Source organism: Anser brachyrhynchus, assembly GCF_964034855.1.
Source record: "Anser brachyrhynchus genome assembly, chromosome: 2".
Classification (NCBI taxonomy): Eukaryota; Metazoa; Chordata; class Aves; order Anseriformes; family Anatidae; genus Anser; species Anser brachyrhynchus.
In genome coordinates, this window is record NC_137695.1 from 15012164 (window position 1) to 15031175 (window position 19012).

A 19012-nucleotide genomic window follows, 5' to 3' on the forward strand; every position below is an offset into this window, starting at 1 on the left:
AAAGAAGCCCGACGTGCACTGTACGTGGTTAGGACAGTATTCTGTGCTTCCAGCACATGGCTGGAGGTGGAGTCAAACAGTGCAAAGGTTTTAGTATTTTGATATAGCTTGCTTGACGGGTGTAGGAGTTTGTTACTATTATGATTTTCAAAAAAGCTCAGGAATTATTTTATTTAAATCGTGCTTTTTTTTTTTTAAGTTCAAGTAAGAAAATGAGCTAAAATACTAAAAATAAAAATCTCAAAGGAGAACAATAATGCAAAAACAAAAAATTGAATGTGCAAGTTAAGATTTTAGCTTCATGTTACTGGTTGAATATATGAAAAATGCATTTCAACTGTGGAGGGTTGATTGTTTTTGTAAATCAGTTTGGGTGGAATTGCTGGATACACAGATCTTGAGAAAATAACTATACGCTGTTTTTGTTGGGCATTGTGTGTGCTTTTTAAGTAGAGATTTAGATCACTATCATCTAGGAGGTTTTTCATTATTGGTTGGTTGATTGAGCTTACAGATACACGTGTCTTTAAATTACATGTTCAAAAAGGGTAAGGTAAGAAACACTGTGGCAAACAGTAAAGGCTTATGTAAATATGCCACTCTTCTCTGCAAAGTTACATATGTTTGCTGAAGGTCTTGAGAGTGCCTGAGCCTGATGCAGACTTCAGTCTGGAAATGCGCTTTAGGACCCTGCTCCCTTCACGGACAGGATCCGTAATTGCCTCTGTTGGAAGCAACAGGCACTCTGAATACTCCTTGAAAAGAGGCCAAATGATGACTCTTCAGTTAATTTTTCAGAAATAAATACTTTGCCTGCAGTCATTTCTTGTGACAAAACTTAATTGTCTTGGTTATTTCAACCAGGACTTTATAAATAAAAATTATGAGAGGAGTCTTGGGACATGAAGACTCCTCGCTGTCTGAAATATTGGGATTACTCAAGCTGTATAGAGTAACAGAGCTGAGTTTTCAGGAATTTCTTCAATAAAAATAGTGCCCATCTAAGATTTCATGAAAAGCTAATAAAAACCTCCAGCTAGTTATCTCATATTCAAGGCCTGAAGTTGTATGATTAGTTTAGCTTTTGCTTACGGGCCTCAAGGAGACTGGTGGAAGCTGTCACTAACTACATACATATATATATATATATACACATATACACACACACACATAGAAGTATGACTTATGACTTGTTTGAATCATGCACTTCTTAGCTCCTCACGTGCTCCTCCCTTCAAAAGGAGAAGTTTAAATTCTGGTGACTTCAAGACCTCATTTGTTGGCTGCTACCTTAGCTTGCCGCCTTCAAGTGGGGTAATTCCTCCCAGTGAAACTCTGTGGGTGTTTATGTGTGCATGACTAATAGCTGAAAAACTCTTGACTGCAACTGAAACAAGCAGTGTCATTATTGCAATAGTGTTTTTGTGTACAGATGGACAAGATACCTAATAGCTAGTAGTATTTATTTCCGTGTTTGCCAAGCTTATTTCCTCTGATTTTGTGAATCTGGCATATCTCTACTGGTAGCATTTGTAAGTTAAATTTCTTTCCTTTTTTTTTTTTTTTTTTTTTTAAGAGACCTTGTAGGATTGATTAGGAAGGTGCAATATAAACATGCACTGTGCTATATTGGTTTATATCCTTGAATTAATCATTCTCAGTTGACCTTCACATTTGATTCTCTTCAAGCATCTCAATCATTAGTCATTGTTTTTCAGTTTCCTATCTTACATTTTACAGCTGACCTTCCTGGTTCCCTGTAGTTTTGGATTGTTAGCATTGTGTTTTGTGCTTCCTCCATATCGAGTGTATCTGCTAGTTCTGTGTTAGCAGAACCTGATATAGGTCTCATTACTCCAAGGTTCTGAGTATAACTCCAATTAGTAATATTTTATATATATACCCACCCACTTCAGCTTGTCTTGTTTAAAAATAGATTGTCTAAACATTTCAATTATCTCTGAGGTCTGCATGTTTAGTTACGGTCAAAGTTAAACATAAGCCTATGCAATTTTTTTTAACTGGGACAAAAATATCCCGAATATTGCAAAACTGTAAACTTAGTACCTTAATTTTCATTTCATTTTCACAAGGAAGATATTTACATTCTTGGTGACAAAGATGGTTGTGCTATTTACTGTCTGTCGTGTACTTCTGAAAATCAGTTTGCTGTTATCGTGATTCTTTAGATGTAAGCATTGTTCCCACAGTGAAAAATATTACAACTTGTGTTTATTATATTGCTTCTATGCCACAGTTGTTGGTGCAATGTCATACAAGCGCAGTATAGAATGTGAAGCAGCTAAGGACCAGCTTGCCCTCTTGCTAAACTTTTCACTCTTTATAGTTAACTATATTAGTAAAACAGAACTCTAAGAAATGTGAGGAATATATTTACCCCTATTCCACTGTCTCCATGGAGAAAGTGTTCTATCCTATAACAAATACAAAGATCCTTAGAGACAGCAGCTGTTTTGAATGGAATAAGAGAAGTATCTTTGTGACAGTATCCTTTCCATTAACGTGCAGGCTGATAGGGTGACTTTATTTAGCTTTTTCTGTCCCTGTATTTTGGTATTCTTTTGTCACTTGGTAAAACAGAACAGAAGAGTAAGGGTTAACCAGTTGCTCTTTGGAATAATTTGCAAAGTTCAGTGTTGTTTACCCCTTTAAAAAAAAAAAAAGAGAGAAGAACACAAAACAAACTACATGGAAAAATTTGATTTTGCTAAGCTGTTTGTTCCTTTCTGAAACAGCTTTCCTTAAGCCTTTTAACATAGTTCATTGACAAAGTGCATAATGCCTTCTAAATTAGCTGGCATGCAGCTCCGACTTTCATACTACACAATGTCACTACACATAAAGTTGGCGATGAAGACTTGGTTAATGCAGTTATTTGCAGTAACAGTATTAAAGCAATTAAAGCAAAAGTTAATAAATGCTCACGTGGATAGTGTTTTCATGGAAATCATTTTTTTATGCTTGAAATTAAAAAAATTGTCTAGGTTTTGTTATGGAAGGTAGTTTCCAATGGAAATGCATCAGTATTCTCCCTCCCTCTCACCCTTCATGAATACAAGTAGGTAGTCTTTTTTTTTTTTGTTCTTTTTTTTCCTTACTTTTTGAGGAAGCTCCTTGAAATGCTTGGGCAGATGAATGATGAATGTCCAAGATCTCTGCACCAGTACAAAAGGAGAAACAATTCTCTTCAATTTGCTTTTAGTGAATGCATAGCCTATTTCAATTATTTTAAAAATACATGGTTCTTGTTGTCCACGCAGTGATTAGAACAATATGTTTAAGTTAGGTTAATAAACTTTTATTTGGATTTCTGTTACTTGTAGAAGTAGCCTTTCATTTGAAGGTTTTCAAAAAAACATATGTCAACTTGTCAGGTTTCCAGCTGGATGATAACATAATGGATGACTTCAGTTCTTACTAGGTAGACATTCTCAGCAGCAAAAAAAAAGTCCCCACCAACTAAACAAAACCCAACGACTATCCTTAGTGATGATTTTTCCTGGCAGATCAAAGCACATGGACACTTCAGTGATCCTCATACTTTGTGTATTACATGGAAGTACTTATTCAGGGGTCCCATAGACTCTTGTTTGTCTATGGAAAAAAATATTCAAGATATTGTTGTGTAATCTCCTATTTTAAAAGTGTGTGAGTGAACATTACTTACTCCCAATTGAATTCTCACTGAAAATGTCACTTGTATTTTGGACAATTAAAAAAAACAACAACGTGTAATTATATATAATTCTTTCTTTCATAGTAATGCTCAGGCTGTTACTCAGTGAAAATTTTACAGACTGCAATGTCTGTTCTCCGTGTAGCTACAGCGTTTCTGAGAAATTAGAGGCTTTCCTCCCCAAGAAAGCAATGAGGAGCTGCCATTAAGAGTTACTGGTTTTGGTAAGCAGCTGGACAAATAGAGCTTGTTCGAAACATTGCAGGGTATGAAGCTAAGGATAATTATTAATAAACTCATTTACCCTAATGTATGAGGTTTTTTTTTAGCTTGTGATTAGCAACCCTTAGCTGTAAAGGCATTTGCATCTTATGATTTCACTCATCACTGTCCTAACAAATTCAACACTCTAGTTCTCAAAAATAACCACTGTTAATTTGCTGTATTTTGGTGTATACTTGAGTTACAGTCTGAGTAATGTTCTCTAAACTGAAAAATGGGCTTTCTGTGCTGGATTTACCATTTTCAAATATTTGGTCAGGTCTGCACCCTGCATAATTCATATTTATGTCCACTTAGTGCAGACATACAAAATGGAGCAATATTGATTGGTAGTGTCTGAAGTGAACTTTGGTGCTTACCACGGTGTTTGTGTGCATGTTGGTCATATCTGGGTCAGCGTAAGATTAAGGTGATGTTGGTGCTTGGTGCTGGTGAGCCATACTTTGAAATTCCTAGAAGACATGGAAAAAAAACGTTGCTCTTTTGAGTGAAATACTGCCGGTGGAAATGGGATGAATATTCATTTAATATGAACATTCATTAATTAAATATTAACATTAATTTAATAGATCTGTGTCAAAACAAAGTTCATAAATGTTCATAATCTAGAGTTAGCTAATTTAAATAATTAAATTGCAGCTGAAATGCAGTGAGATCAATTGCAATTCATTTTCATCCTCTTTTTGGAGAAACCTACAAATGCTCTGTTAGGATTACTGTGAATTTAATACTTGGTTGTTTCTGTCCTGATAGGAGAAAGTCTGATGAGTTTCTTCACGCGGTATGAAGGCATTTTAGGAAAATTAGGCATATTATATTTTCCCAGCATAGTGGAAAGGAAATGAACTTTTGGTTTTTGCGTTAAACATACGGTCAATTCTAAATAATACTGTTGTTTTGTTTACTTCCTCTTGGAAAGCACTGTTGAGTTAGAGAGGCATGTGATACACAAAATGTGGCTTTGGAAAGGATGACTCTATTTGTTTGTAACAAATGTCGACTTGAAACCAACACAGAAATAACTCTATTTTGAGCAAATGCATTATGGTCCTAAGGTTAAAGGCCAGCTTGGGTCTGGACAGCTGTGACTGCAATATCTGCTGCTATTGATTTTTGGCCTGTCGCTCTTATTTTTTTGGAGAGTTATGCAAGGCTTCCAGTTTTATCATAAATTCTGGGTAGACCAGTGACAATGTGATGCTCGTAGAAAGAATGGGATTCTGGTAACCCGGTGTCTGTTTATTCTCTGTGATGTTAAGGAGCTTTTGAACTTGATGAAAGCTGCACAGATAAACTTGCGTTATCTTTAGATTTCCATCAGCACATAATCAGAGTACTCAAAGTAGTGTTGTTTGTTCTAAATTTGGGTCTCTCTGCCTCATTTAAGCAAACTTACAGCTGCATTTACATTTGAATTTTCTTTGACTTGACAACTTAAGAATTTAACCTGAAGAGTGTAAACAGAGAAGAACATTTTTTGTTGTGCTTCTAAGGTTTGTGTGCCTTTGGCAGATTAAAGCCCTAGAACATCTAGATCCAGTGCAGCAAATCTGATAGCAGAACCTGAAAATGCCCCGAATACTATTCAAATATATACTTTGAATGCCATTCTCTTTCCCTTTTTCATCAAAACTGCCACAGAATTAATTTTTATCTACTGCTGTGTTTCTCTGCTGCAGTGTCCAGCTTCTCTCATTTTGTTCTGTGACTTCCTTCGCTGTATCCCAGGAAAGCAGAATGACCTTGAAACAATTTGTTGTTACTCATAAGTGACTTGGCAAAACACATTTTGAGCATAAGGCATTCTTTTCTTGTAACAGCTTAAAATAACTTCTTGTGCAGCTGAGCTTGGGAAAGTATTGATATTGGGAAAGAAACCTCTCATACAACAATTCCATGATTTTTTCTCTAATAAAATTTAAAAACTTTAGTTTAACAATGAACTCTTCATGTCATCTAGTATTGTGCAGCATGTTTTATTTTAAATACATTTTGACAGAATTGGCAATTTGTTTTTAACTGATGGATAAAAACAGAATGACTCTGTTTTAATGTCTCAGGTTTTCTAGCTTTAACACTATTGACTTGTTATTAGTGGGATGGCCAAAAGATTTTTAGGTTCATCTTGCTGATGGATTTAAACCAAGGGAAAATCAATGTCCTTTAGATATGTGGTATTTAATGAACACATATTTGAAAATAACATACTCCAGACATAAACATTGTGTTCTCTCAAATAATTGAATTAAGATGCTTGTAGTATTTCTAATAAAATAAATTTTAACTTCACCATGTTTATGGATGAGACTAACTCCTACGGAACTGAGGAAATTCAGGGCATAATATACTAATACCAAAATGTGTGGATTTTCCAGTCACTAACAGATATTAGAGCTAACTAAAGGTTTTATCCCATCTGAGTTTTATATCCCTTTCAGTGCTGTCCTCCAAATTTACTCTCATTTAATCTCATTTACTTTTTCTAGCTCTGTAAAGACAGCATCTCTGTTCACGATCCATTGTTTATTTTGGGGATAAACTGCAATATGCAAATTCCCTTGCTGAATTACTGAAGTAGTTGTATCAGTGCACTAACAACTCCCAGGTAAGAGAAGCATGAAACTGAGACAGTTTTATTATTTGGAAGTTAGTTTCCATGGAGATCTGAAGAGCTGTGGGTAGGGCTGACTTCTGAAAATTAAATAATTTGGTGAAAACTGTTCTTTAAATAATAGTGGGTTCATGCATGAACGTGATATACTGGGGAAGACTACGGCAGTGTTGTGAAAGTTGTGCCTGACAAATCTGCTGGAATCCTGTGCAGAAAGAAACACCTCAGCAACAGCGACTTGTTAGTGTAATCAAATAACCCACAAACCTACCACAGGATGAAAAAGAGGGTCTTATGGACAAGTATGTGATGGAAAGTAGGACATCTGTGGTTGTGCGTATTTGCAGTTGCCCTGGAAGAAAGCAAAGAGGGGATTTGAATACTGGAGTGACACACTCCATTGCTGTGTGTGAACCCGAACGTTGGTAGTGAAACGCTGGCTGGGGAGTTGCAGAAGTGTCCCGTGCTACAGAGGGAGTACACAGTAGCGTGGTTCATGAAGTAAGATGTTGGCAAACGTGATGTGCTTTCAGTGAAAGCCTCCCTTAATTGAGTACACAAAATAATGAGTTCTGAGCTAGCTATTATATTTGGGAAAATGTTCTTGGTTTTGTAATAGATCTCTGGCTTACGCTGCAAGGTATGGCTCTGTGAGATGTAACAGGAGAAAATAAGGCTCCCAGCAGCTTGCCCTTGTGCTTGCCTCTCTCCCACGTTGTTGTCCTCTCCTGCCACTTACCTCGTGCAGGCTCTGGCACTCTTGACCCTGTCTCTCAGCCACTTAATTCACCAGAACGCCAGAGGACTCACCCTTACAAAAATAACTGAATGCTTTTCTGCTGTTCCACTGGAAGACCTGGCAAGGTGGTGGAGAAAGGGAGAGGACGTCGCTGCTGGGAGCAGTTGAGGTGTGAAAAAAGAAAAGGGAGGGCGGGAATGTGAGCAGGAGGAAGAGCAGGGTGAGACCTTCCCTGTCAGTGCAGGGAGGCTTCCGGTGGCCGTGGAGCCACCGGGGGGTCCCTGCGGTGGAGCAAGGACAAGGAAGGGGAGAGGCAGGCACCTGGTGCTCTACGTGATGGTGGTGGGACTTCAGGCTGCCTCCAGCCACCAACCACCCAACAACCAAAAGGGGTTTTGTACACATAGCTAAAGCACAGAAGAGGTGCCAACGCTGATTCCAGGTGTAGATTAACGGTTTCTTCAGCAGCAGTGCCTAAATGGACCAGGACTCAGCCTTGCACAGAGGATGAAAGTGGCAAACTGTAGATGACTGTAAAATCACCAGTGAGGTTGAGGAATTCTTCTTTGCCTTTTCAGTGCAAGATCCTAAAAGAGCGTAGGCTTAAATTAAATCTAAGGAAGAAATTCTTCACTCGGAGAGTGGTGAGGCACTGGCGAGGTTGCCCAGAGAAGCTGTGGATGCCCCATCCCTGGAGGTGTTCAAGGCCAGGTGGGATCGGGCTTTGAGCAACCTGGTCTGGTGGGAGGTGTCCCTGCCCATGGCAGGAGGGTGGAATTAGATGGGCTTTAAGGTCCCTTCCAACCACAGCCACTCCATAATTCTCTGGTTCTGTGATCTGGGGGCATCAGATGAAGCTAAAGTTTTCATTAGCAAAGCAAATGAAAGGAGATACAGTTCTTGGATAAAATACTGCCTGTTGTTTTCAAAGAAACACGATTAGCCTAACTCATAGGAGTAGCTACTTGTGAAAGGCTTTCAGACGTTCCTTGACCTTAATTTTTATGGTGTATCAGAGTATATGTGGTTTTTGGCAGATGGTGCAGATGCTTAAAGAAGTTTTGAAGGGCTGTAATTGTTTTTGAGATGTCATGGTTTAAAAGTACGCATTATGCTGGCTTAACTGATTATGTTTTACTCTTCAGAAAGATGATGCTGGTAAATCATGGGAAATGTTAATTTAAATATTTAAATTGTTTGTAAGTAGGAATCTCTTTAAACTCTAGTGAAAACCTCAGTGTGTGGAAATGATGATGGTCTCACAGTGTTTAATGCTGGTAGCGTGGAAGGTCGATTTGTGGCTATGGATGATGGCTGCTACAGTATTATAAACTCATCATAATTAAGAGACACTGTACAAAAACTATTTAATAATTGATTTTTTCTTTCTATATCTTGTAATAATTATAAGATTCACTAACTAGATGGAGTTGTAGATAATATGAAGAAGTGTTTTATAATTCTTCACGGTATAAATCTCACAGTGAATCTAGAATTAGGTCATTATGGCTAATAAATGCATGATATTCTGATATCTTTTCATTAATTTTAGCAAAATCACTTTGTCCTAGAGGTGTGTTATTCATCCCACAACAAAAGAAAAACCTGCAGTTAAGGTTTGTTGTGGGAATTCATTATCTTCTTACTCACTGATATCATCAGGTCTTAAAAGAAACACTTCACAGCAATAGCTTCACAGATATTTCCTAATAGAGATGGTGAGACTCGTACACCAGAGGACTGACCCATATTAAAGCTTAATTATAGTAATGGATAATCCTGCAAGTATAAATTATTCACGGTTACTTTGTACGTGAAGTAGCGTCATGAATAAATTAAGGAAAAGTTTCTGGAGAAGACCCTGAACAGTGGCATAAGTTTGTCAAAAGAAAGTTTTCCTTTTTGTCTTTTAACCCAGATTTGAATCTGATGCTGTTAGATTTGCAAGCACATTCCCATCGGTGCAACTTTGCGCTTTGGAGATGTTTTGTTTAATCAAAACCAATAGCAGGGAGTCTTGGGCTTCTACACCCTCGTAGTGTTCCTTGACTAATCTGTTATGCAAGGGAAACATTCCTACCTAAACACAGGCCTGGTACAAAAGCTGCAATCTCAGCTGTCTGATAAGATTCCCACACTGTCACTAGGCTGAGAATTCATTTACGTTGCCCCCTTATCCATCAGTACTAATAGGTCTTAAATGAGTGCTGTAACTTCATAGTTACTTGCCAGAAAGGACAGTAGGATTCATACATAGGCTTGGACGTCATTTTCTAGAAGGCTTAGTAGCTAAGTACCTCCTAAGTAATGTGTAGCGTGAATAGCCTTTCTGACAAAGGGATGACTTGAATCAGGTTAAAACGGGGTCTGTAATGAATGGGGCAGCTATCTCATGAGAAAGGTTCCTTCAGCAAGTGCTTTGGGTCCAAGAATAAGAAAGTAATGCTGTTTTTTTGGGGGAACTTTTCAGCAGCCTGACTTTTCAGATACCTTGTTAGTAGTAGCCTAGAAAGGAAGGAGTTAAGAAGATGCTTTGAACCCAAAGTCTTCTGCTTCATCCCCACACCCTGTTGGTGTACTTCCACACCCTCCTGGTGTGTAGGGAACTACCTTCCGTTCACCTTTAGCGTGCTCAGCAGGATAGTCACTACATTTTTCAGATTAGCATCACTGCTGAAGCCTGTTTGAGTTTATACAGCAAGAAGGAGTTCTGCCTGCTCTTCAGTGACACGCAGCATTGCAGGACCATCGCCTTTTTTCATCTGTACATCCTGCTGGAAAAACAGATTGTTCTTAGGTGGGCTCGACTCCTTGGAGGTTGCTTCGCTTCCTACAGGACTGAAGACTGTTCGCTGTAAGCTCGGTTGGAAGCTTGATGGTACTGAGGCTTTGTTTTCTTGGGACACTGTTTGCTTGAAGATCCCACATTTTGGTGGATGAAATGGCAGACACACCTAAGAGGAAAATTACAAAGAAGTCGTCGTCTTTTTCTTACGATCGTCGGAGAGATTCAGTGAAGGTTAGGAGACAGTCCAAGTCTCTTAGCTTTAAGTCAGCTACATTGGATGCTCAGAAAAGACAGGCAAAGAAAAAGCAGGTTTGTGTTTGTCTGTTTCTTAAAAAAATATCTTTACTTTCAAAATTCATATAAAGATTGTAAAACTTGCTTTGGTAACGTGAAGCGGAAAGCAGTCTCTGCTGATTTGCAACCCGTGTGTGAGTACGTATGTGTACATATACAAGCTTGTGGGCAGGTAAAGCTGGGGTGGCTTCTTTTTTCTCTCTAACATTTCTTGTGAGCTAGTGAAAACTTGTGGTGCGAATTGGATTGCAAGAAAAGCCTCCGACTTCTTTGCTTTTGAGATTTCTGTTTTGTTGTGGGGAGCTGCCTCTGTAGTGTAACACACACCCCGTGAGCTTTTGGTAGCGTTTTGTCTGTTGTGCTGACAAACGCGGTGGGTACTGAACCTTCTGAAATTATTATTCCGGTTACAAACAATGTTTCACTGCTCTTCATTATTATTGTTCCTTTTTTTTTTTTTTTTTTTTAAATGTTGAAACGTACCAGACTGAGAGCTTTAGGGAGTGAAATATTTTACTTATTCCAGAACAGGTAGTGCCAGTCAGCGGCAGCACCTGTTCTGGTGGGACCAGTTCCTAGGGTTAGAGGGCAGCTTAATGCCTCGGCGTTATTGCACTTCAATAGTAAAAGACTCATACGCAGGTCTTTATCTTTTATAGTTGGAATATAATTAAATGAAATTTCTCCAAAGAGCAAACGTACTGTGCGCTGGAGCAAATGGAATAAAAACAAGTGAGTCAGTTCATGAAATGTCTTTGTGTACTGATCTACGATTTAATCTAATATGGAAGGAGCTCAGGCTCACGGACTTTACAGCGCTCTGGCTCTGAATTTGTGTGCGCAGGGTGACTTTTGAAAGGCTTGAAGTAACTTTTAAGGGAATTTCTAATTAGCTGTAGAACATACAAGTTTTTAATACTTTGCAAATAATGCTTCCACAAATGCTTTAAATAAACTGGATTGTCATTATGCAGTATTAGTGAATTTCTCACACGCAAGTAATTTTCAGGACCTGACCACTACACCTGCTCCTAAATTTTGATGACAGTGTACCCAGTCAGATTTAAGAGCGTGAAAGTTATAGTGCCCTGAGTAAGCTTAAAAACATAATGGATTTAGTGTATTTGGGTTCCTACGTGTTTTATTACTATTTCTGTTGTTACTGAATGCTTAGTATGTCTACTTAAATCGCAAAAACTGACTATTGGAGTATTAGGATATCCAAGCTTTAGTGTGGTTCTTTAATGTTAATTAGAGTCATAGGTGAAGCCCCTTTGTCTGAACAAAAGTTTTAAAATGAGGGAATATTTGAAGAAATTAGGAACACCTTCAAAAGGACACCAAGCTTGAATTTTGTTTTGCTTTATTATCAGATGTCATTTGAGAAGTTAAATCACAATTCTAACTTGTACGGAGGTATGTGAGCATTCCAGTTCATTGGATCCTTTCAGGAAATAGAAAGACTACTCAGATTAATTTGACAATTCTGTTTGTAAGTGCAAATCAGTGAGTACCCCTGTATTCTAATTTTCCCAGACCTTAAGGTTTCTGCAGCCTCTCATCTTTTGGATAACTGCCATGGTTACTGTGTGACCTCTAGTGGTTAATGAAAAATATGCTCAATTACTGAATTCAAACTGATGCTTGAAAAAGTCCCTAAAATGTTTACTTGTTGGCTTAATCACTTGATCCTCCAAATTCTCTTATTATTATTGAAAAGAAAATAATATAATTTGCTTTAAGTTTATCTTTTATGGTGCCACTTCCAGAAAAAAATGTTTTGCTAAAATCGTTACACACATGGGTGTGTGTCTGAAGAACAGCACTGATAGATGGGGAATTTTAAGAGTAGTATTAAAAACCTTTTACTACCTTGGCTTGGTGAATGTATGCTAGAGGATGAAATTACTGAAATGAAGTACCCTCCGTGAAGCCTTGTTTTGGTCAACTTCTGTAGCTGCAAAAGGGCTTTTCTGCCTCAAGAATGAATTTTTTTCCCCTCTAAATGCTCCAATTAACTCTAAAAATTGTTGCTTTTTCCTACAAGCTTGGTCTTGTTTCAATCTTTAGATCACTGTAATTGAGACCAAACCATCTTCTCCTCCTCCCTGCTCTGTCCCTTCTTGCAATGGCAGCTATTGATGGGTGCATTGGAAATGCTATTGAACCCAAAACATGACTGCTTTTGTTATTGTCAAACTTTCAAAATAGTGAAGAAAGTTATAGGTTTGAATTTATTGGAATCTGATCAGTGTTAACTAACTCCATTCAGTACAGCGTAACTTCAGTGAGTGGGCTGGCTTCTTCATGGCCTGAGCTGTAGAGCGAGCAGTAGGTCAATTATTGCAATAGGAGAAATAGTTCTTAGAAGTGCCTTTTTTGTTGCTTTAGTCTCTCTCTCTCTCTCTCTCTCTCTCTCTCTCTCTCTTTTTTTTTTAAACATTCTTTTAATGTGTGTTTGGCACCTGTGAATATTTAAAGCTTTGCTTTTCTCTGCTGTTTTGGGACACAATAGTAGACTTGCTGCTGACAATGTAAGAGGCCTTCCAGGAGTCATTTCTTGGAGGAACAAGATTGCCTCTGTTTATGGAGACAGGCAAGCTAAAATTAGTTTTCTCAACATTTTGGAGGAGTGTTATCAATCCCAGTCCATTAAAATCATAACACTCTGCAAAATCATTTTGTGGTGGTAAAAATTCAATTTTGATCTTTTTTTCATAACACATTAAGACTCTTATATCACTAATGAAATATTAATGAGAATCTGAGAACATTTTAAAAAGGCATTTGTCACAGTTTCTGTATCACAACGATATGGCTATGTTTAAAGCAAATTGCTGCACTGTTGCTTTTTTTTTTTAGTTAGTTTATTTATTATAAATTGAAAACCATAAATTTTTAAAAACCAACAATTTTAAATACCTCATATAATATAAAAAGGAACCAACCTCATCCTAGAGAATCATCCCATCAAGTTATTTGTTAATACTCTTTAATGATTTTTCTCTCCATTCCTAATACCTGAAGACTTTGATGCAAATCTCAGGAATGAAGCCATTTTTAATTGTTCACATTTTTCATTTTCTGTTCAAACTAGCACGGTTAATTTGCAGTGAAAATCTTTTCATGGCCCTTTTCAGTGCGGTTTATGGCAGGCACCCTCTCTACTCTACCCCCTACTCTTTCAACCAGGAGGGCATCTCTGCACCTTCCTGGCTTACGGGATTTCTGTGTGTGGTTCTTGCTTACTTGCTTTCCAATATTGCTGGCGGATTCTGTTATTTTGGTGGAAAAAAAAAAATGAAACAAGGCTTATCAGTTCTAAAATAGAAAATATGATGCTAATTACTTTCACTGTCTGCTGATACTGTCATATTAGTTGATCTAAATGTAAAACCACACAGCACAATTATGCTGGAGGTGACTTCTCAGCCACATGAGTATTATGCAATGTAATCTATGAAATGAATGACAGTTTTAGGAGAAAAAATTGCCTATTTTTACATTTTGAATGAAGAACAAATTCAGTTATGTGAAGTAAAACCCATACATAAGTTTTAAGGAAATTGAAGATTGAGATCTTTATGTACAAGATACCGTATAAAAGAGATGCAGTGCAATTTTCAACTGTTTTGTGAGAACCTCTGAAGTCCTATTTCTCTCTGACATCACCAGCTGTCTGATAACCACGACGTGGGCTGGGATCTCAGTTGATTAATTATGATCTGAGGCTCTTTTCCTGATAACTACTTATGTTTTGGATTCCAGCTGTGGAACTTGGTTGGGTTTATAAGCTGTGGTAGAATACAGAGAACATGCATAGTACTGCAGATTAGTTTTTTTTTTCCATATAGTCCTATTTTTCCTATGGAGTTCTGTGGAATTGAGCTGAATAGCTTTTTTTTTTTTTTTTTCTTTTCTTTTAAACTGTATAATCTTGGAACCGTGTGGGATGTGCCATCCGCTATCCCAGTTGCAGAACAATACATACAAAGAGGGTGTTGTTAGAAAATCTCCAGATCCTTGTGTTTAAATATGACTCAGTGAATAGGAGTGTTCCAGATTCCATATTATGAGCATCTCAGTAGGCTATGGCCTGTGGATTACACTCTGCTGTCTTATTAGAAGGAAACGCTGTGTGGAAAAAAGGCATTGGGAAGGCTGAGAATGTGAGGGAAGGGGGCCATGGATACAAAGTGAGCATTTATCATGTTGAACTCTGTTGTAGGGAATGTTTATAATATGACTATATATATATATATATATATAGCATAGTGCCAGGTGCAGCGTTTCTGGGGTGTGACAAGGCTGGTGAGCACATCCCATAAAGCCAACACCAGCAACTTTTGTTATTTGTAATTAGGGGTGGGGGACATCTCTATCCCTCATCTCTAATAATTAATTGTCGGACATTATTTCTGAAAGCGATAATCTGTGATCACTTTTCTTCTACTGCTTTACTTACTATTTTTTTTTGCAAGAGCTTGTTTTGAAGTCCCTTGGGAATCTTAAATGTCCTCTCCAGGGAGCAGGAAGTCAGCTTCAAGTGTGAGCTCTCAGGATTTGTTGTGAAAATCTGATCCTGTTTCTTTTCAGATAAAACCAGACAAGCACGTAAAAGAGAAAAAAAAAAAAGTGTGCAACAGAGCAGCAGGAGATAACAGCATGTTGGTTCCTCTGGCAGTTTGGTAGAGGAAGCGTAGACCATCAAAACTTGGTCGCTCTGGAACATGGCCAGATCTGAACCGTGGTGGTTAGCTGTTGTTATTAAATGTGTGATTGCAGCAAGGCATGGTGTGTTGTAGCCGGCTGAGCAGGCCCGTGAAATGCAGAGGAAAATCAGAGCAAAGAGGATTGGCAGTGGGAGGCTTGGCGATCTCTAGCCTTGAGTTCTTGCATTCTTTCTCTTACCGAGGCTTGTTTGTGGAGATTGTGGTAAATGCCTGCATCAGAATACTTCCTGGGATAAGGAAAAAGATACATATGTAGAGCATAAATCACCGTGCCTTGGCCGCGCTCATGCCCTCCACTGTGCTGGCTTCTGGTGCTCAGAGGAAGATATGTCCACCGTTAGGGACAGCAAATTCCCTCCCTTGACAGCATGTCCTGGTAGTTGATATGGCTTCACGTACGATCGTACTAGCTCAGAAAATAGTTTGTTATAGTGTTGAAATAATGGCGTATTGCCAGGAGCTTTTCAGATGTAATTGGTGATTTCCTTGATGCAAGCCAACTATTAGGTTTTATTTTGACAATTTTACAAGTTCACCTGCTCTGCACTGAGCTACTAGTTTTCATTGTCTCTGAATAACTGTAGTTATAACTCATTTATGAGTTAGTTTGATTAACCACAGCTTTGGTTCCTAAAGGTGTGGCTTCGTGATGGATTTCAACACATCCAAGGCTGTGGTGTTGCGCAGGGCTGCTGTTGCCCTTGTCAGGCCTTGGCTTTCCACCTTTCCCTGGTGCTGGCAGCAGGAATTGTCCGTTGTGAAAACACCCTGGCTGAAAACACCCTGCCAGGAGAAAGGACGGTGGTGGTGGGAAGTACAGGGGATCTGTTGCTGGTTGCATGAGGAGGAGAGAGGGGCAGAAGGGGCAGAGACACAGCTCTCTGCTGCGAGGAGCGGTCTGGAGGCTGGGAGTTCATCGCAAGGCTGGTTCCTCAGCAAGGCTGGGGCACCATGTTGGCTGCTCCGGCCCCTGCCAGCCGAGGGAGCAGAGCAGCGGCTCAGGGCTCTGGTCTGGCAGTGCAGGGGGGCACCACATGTGGGGCAGGACAGGAGCACTGAGGAGAGCAGAGGTCCTTGGGATGGGAGCGCTGGGGCGGGCAGGCCCTCAGGAAGGCAGCGCTGAGGAGGGCAGGGCCTCGGGCTGTCAGCCCACAGCGGGCGGCGGTGACTCACAGAGGGCTGGGTGAAGCGTGGCCAAAGGGAGCGTGCTGAGCTGATGGATTATGTGTGGATTCACTGCACTTGTTATGGCTGAAATTATGCACCTTGCCTTGGCTGAGGCTTTTGATCCGGTGTTGAAATGTAGGCGCAAGCCAAGGAGAGTGAGAAACAAAACACTCACAGAATTGCAGAAGGATTTAGGTTGGAAAGGACCTCTGGAGTCATCCAGTCCAAACCCCTGCTCCAAACTGCGCCGCTTTGTGCAGGGCCTGTGCAGTCTGTGTCTCCAAAGATGGAGGTTGCACAGCCGCCCTGGGCACCTGTTGCAGTGTTTGCTTCCTTGGTGGAAATTGTGGTCCTTAACCTGAGTCCCTGCTGTTGCAATTGGTGCGTGTGGTGCCTCCCCTCCCACCACCCTTCACCTTTCTTCTCCCTCTGCCCTGCTGTGAGGCAGTTGAAGACGACAACAATCTCCTCTGTTGGCCTCCTCTGAAAACTGAACAAGCGCAGCTCCTTTGGCATCTCCTTGTGCTCCAGCCCGTGGCCATGCTTCATGCCATCACCAGACTCGCTGCCGCCTGTGGGTGGGCAGCCCCAAAGCAGTCTCAGAGCTGCAGATATGCTCCCACGAGGGCTGAGCAGGGGAGGAGAATTCCCTCCTGCACCTCCTGGCCACCCTCAGGCCAGCACAGCCCTCATGTGAGGGTCTGCTCCTGACTCGGCTCCGGAGTGCTGCCGGGAGGCACCTGGCCCTGCGTTTCCACAGACTGGCACCCAGCCAGGGCTGCTGCACGCAGGTCATTCGTTTAAAGTTCTTGGCAGCTGTCCTCGATTATCAGGCAAATGGCACACTTTTTAAATAAAATCCCTGTCTGAGTTCTGCTGTCTTGGGGTATACATGTATTTTGTTGCTCATTTGCTATTTGTGCAGGATTGTACCCTGAAAGTGGCGATAATGGGTTTCAAAGCACGCTGCTGTCAGCTGAAGTAATGCTAGTAAGAGATTCCCATTCTAGGTTTTTTAGCCATCCTGCTCCAATTAAAGGGTGAAAGACCCAAGAAGAAATCAGGTGGAAAAAAAAGAAAAAAAGAAAAAGAAAGGGAGGAGGAATGATTTCTGGGCCAGCTACTGGTACCACCTCATTTCAGAATGCTTATATTCTCAATGGTTTAGCAGAAACGCAAATGTTTTATTTCCTTTCAGTACTTGAAAGTACTTTTCAAGTGTTCTGCCACAGTTAGTGTTTTTGTGGAACACTTTGACACTTGTGTGGGTTGAAACTTGCATTATTTTGTGCTGTATAAACAATATTTTGACATATATTTGAATAGTTACAAAAATTCTGATTGCATGGTCTTTTCTGTCATTTTCATACTATTAGAAAAAGCCATGGTTTAATGTTACAGAATTTGCTGATTGAAAATAATTTTAACATGTCTCCAAACAACAAGTTTGTCACTTTGGTAAAAGCAATGAACTTTGCCCCGCATTACTCCATGCGAGAGTGGGTGAACATTTTGCTTTACGGGAGGTTGATTTTAATGTTTCTTGACAAAAGGGAAGGAAAATTAATTTTAATTATCTAAAAATATGTCCCCTGGCTCAAAGTATAGTTCTCAGATAGAAAGAAAGCAGTGTTTTGCTTTCTCAGCAATTTCTGTCACTTGAACCGTGAATTGATCATGGAGGTAATAGAACATGGGGAAAATCCAGAGGGAGCTGTCTGATTTCATACGTGTTTCTGTTCGAGCACTTACATTCTTTTGATTTGTGGACTGTAATTTTCACTGACGGTATTAGCAGCTTTTAGAAGAACAGCCACTGACAGATGACATCCATCTAACCAGCTGCTGCCTAATCTGACTTCAGTCTGCTGATGGCATTATCTAACTGATTCGAAATAGAGTAAATATTAATGACTGTTCATCTGTTATTTAAAATAAATAGTAGTGAGAGAGCGATGGTCACATTTCACACTTACGCTGTAACTAGCTTCACGTCATCTGTTATGATCCTATCAACTTTTGTGACTGACAGACATCCTTAGGTAATTCATTTGGGAAAATTCAACATTGTTTCAATTTTTTTTTTCCCTCGCAGTCTTTTTGGTTTTCAGTATGGTCACAAATAGTGAGACGTTTCATGTGCTGTGAATTTAGAAGTGAAAAATCAAGATCTTATTTTCCTTGTGAATTTTATGAAAACTATCTTTAAACTGAAATGGATATAATCAAAAAATGATCAATAAAGTTGAGAAAATAACAAAGTAGTATATTATAGATACTGATCAGAAAAAAAAAATTTGCACCAGGGCTTGGTCTCATGTCAGCCATATGTAGGTGGTTAGAAAGCTTACTATAAACTTAGAGAGTATTTATTTATTTTTGTGCCAGTCATCTTTAAGATGTTATGGAAAGTTTTCATAATACAGTTTTCCACTTTATCTGTTAATGCTTTAAAATACACAACAGCCCCCCCCAAACAAACAAACGAAACCAAACAAACAACAAAGCCAAACAAACCACACAGAACCCCCTCAGTTTTCCATTTCCCAAAAAGAATGCTCAAGAAGATTGCGGTGCTGATGACTCTGCCATACATTTGGCTGTCATTGCTTTCATTCGGGTTTTATTGAGAGCAAGATCAAACATGGAATGTCATAACTTGGTGCTTTTGAGGACTACAGTGTCTATCACTCCTGAAGTC

At 39.4% G+C, this 19012-nt stretch overlaps 1 protein-coding gene across 12 annotated transcripts in view; it reads left to right on the forward strand.

Moving 5' to 3' along the window:
- PARD3 (par-3 family cell polarity regulator) overlaps positions 1–19012 on the forward strand; it is a 445998-nt gene that overhangs the window by 49279 nt on the left and 377707 nt on the right. The window contains exon 1 of one of the 12 annotated variants that reach the window (XM_080583462.1): positions 16–10426. The exons of the other annotated variants lie outside the window; for them this stretch is intronic. Within the exon in view, the coding sequence (XP_080439588.1) occupies positions 10271–10426 (156 nt within the window). The 5' untranslated portion in view covers positions 16–10270. Of the gene's footprint in view, positions 1–15; positions 10427–19012 lie in introns of those variants that run through there. 12 annotated transcript variants of the gene reach the window in all.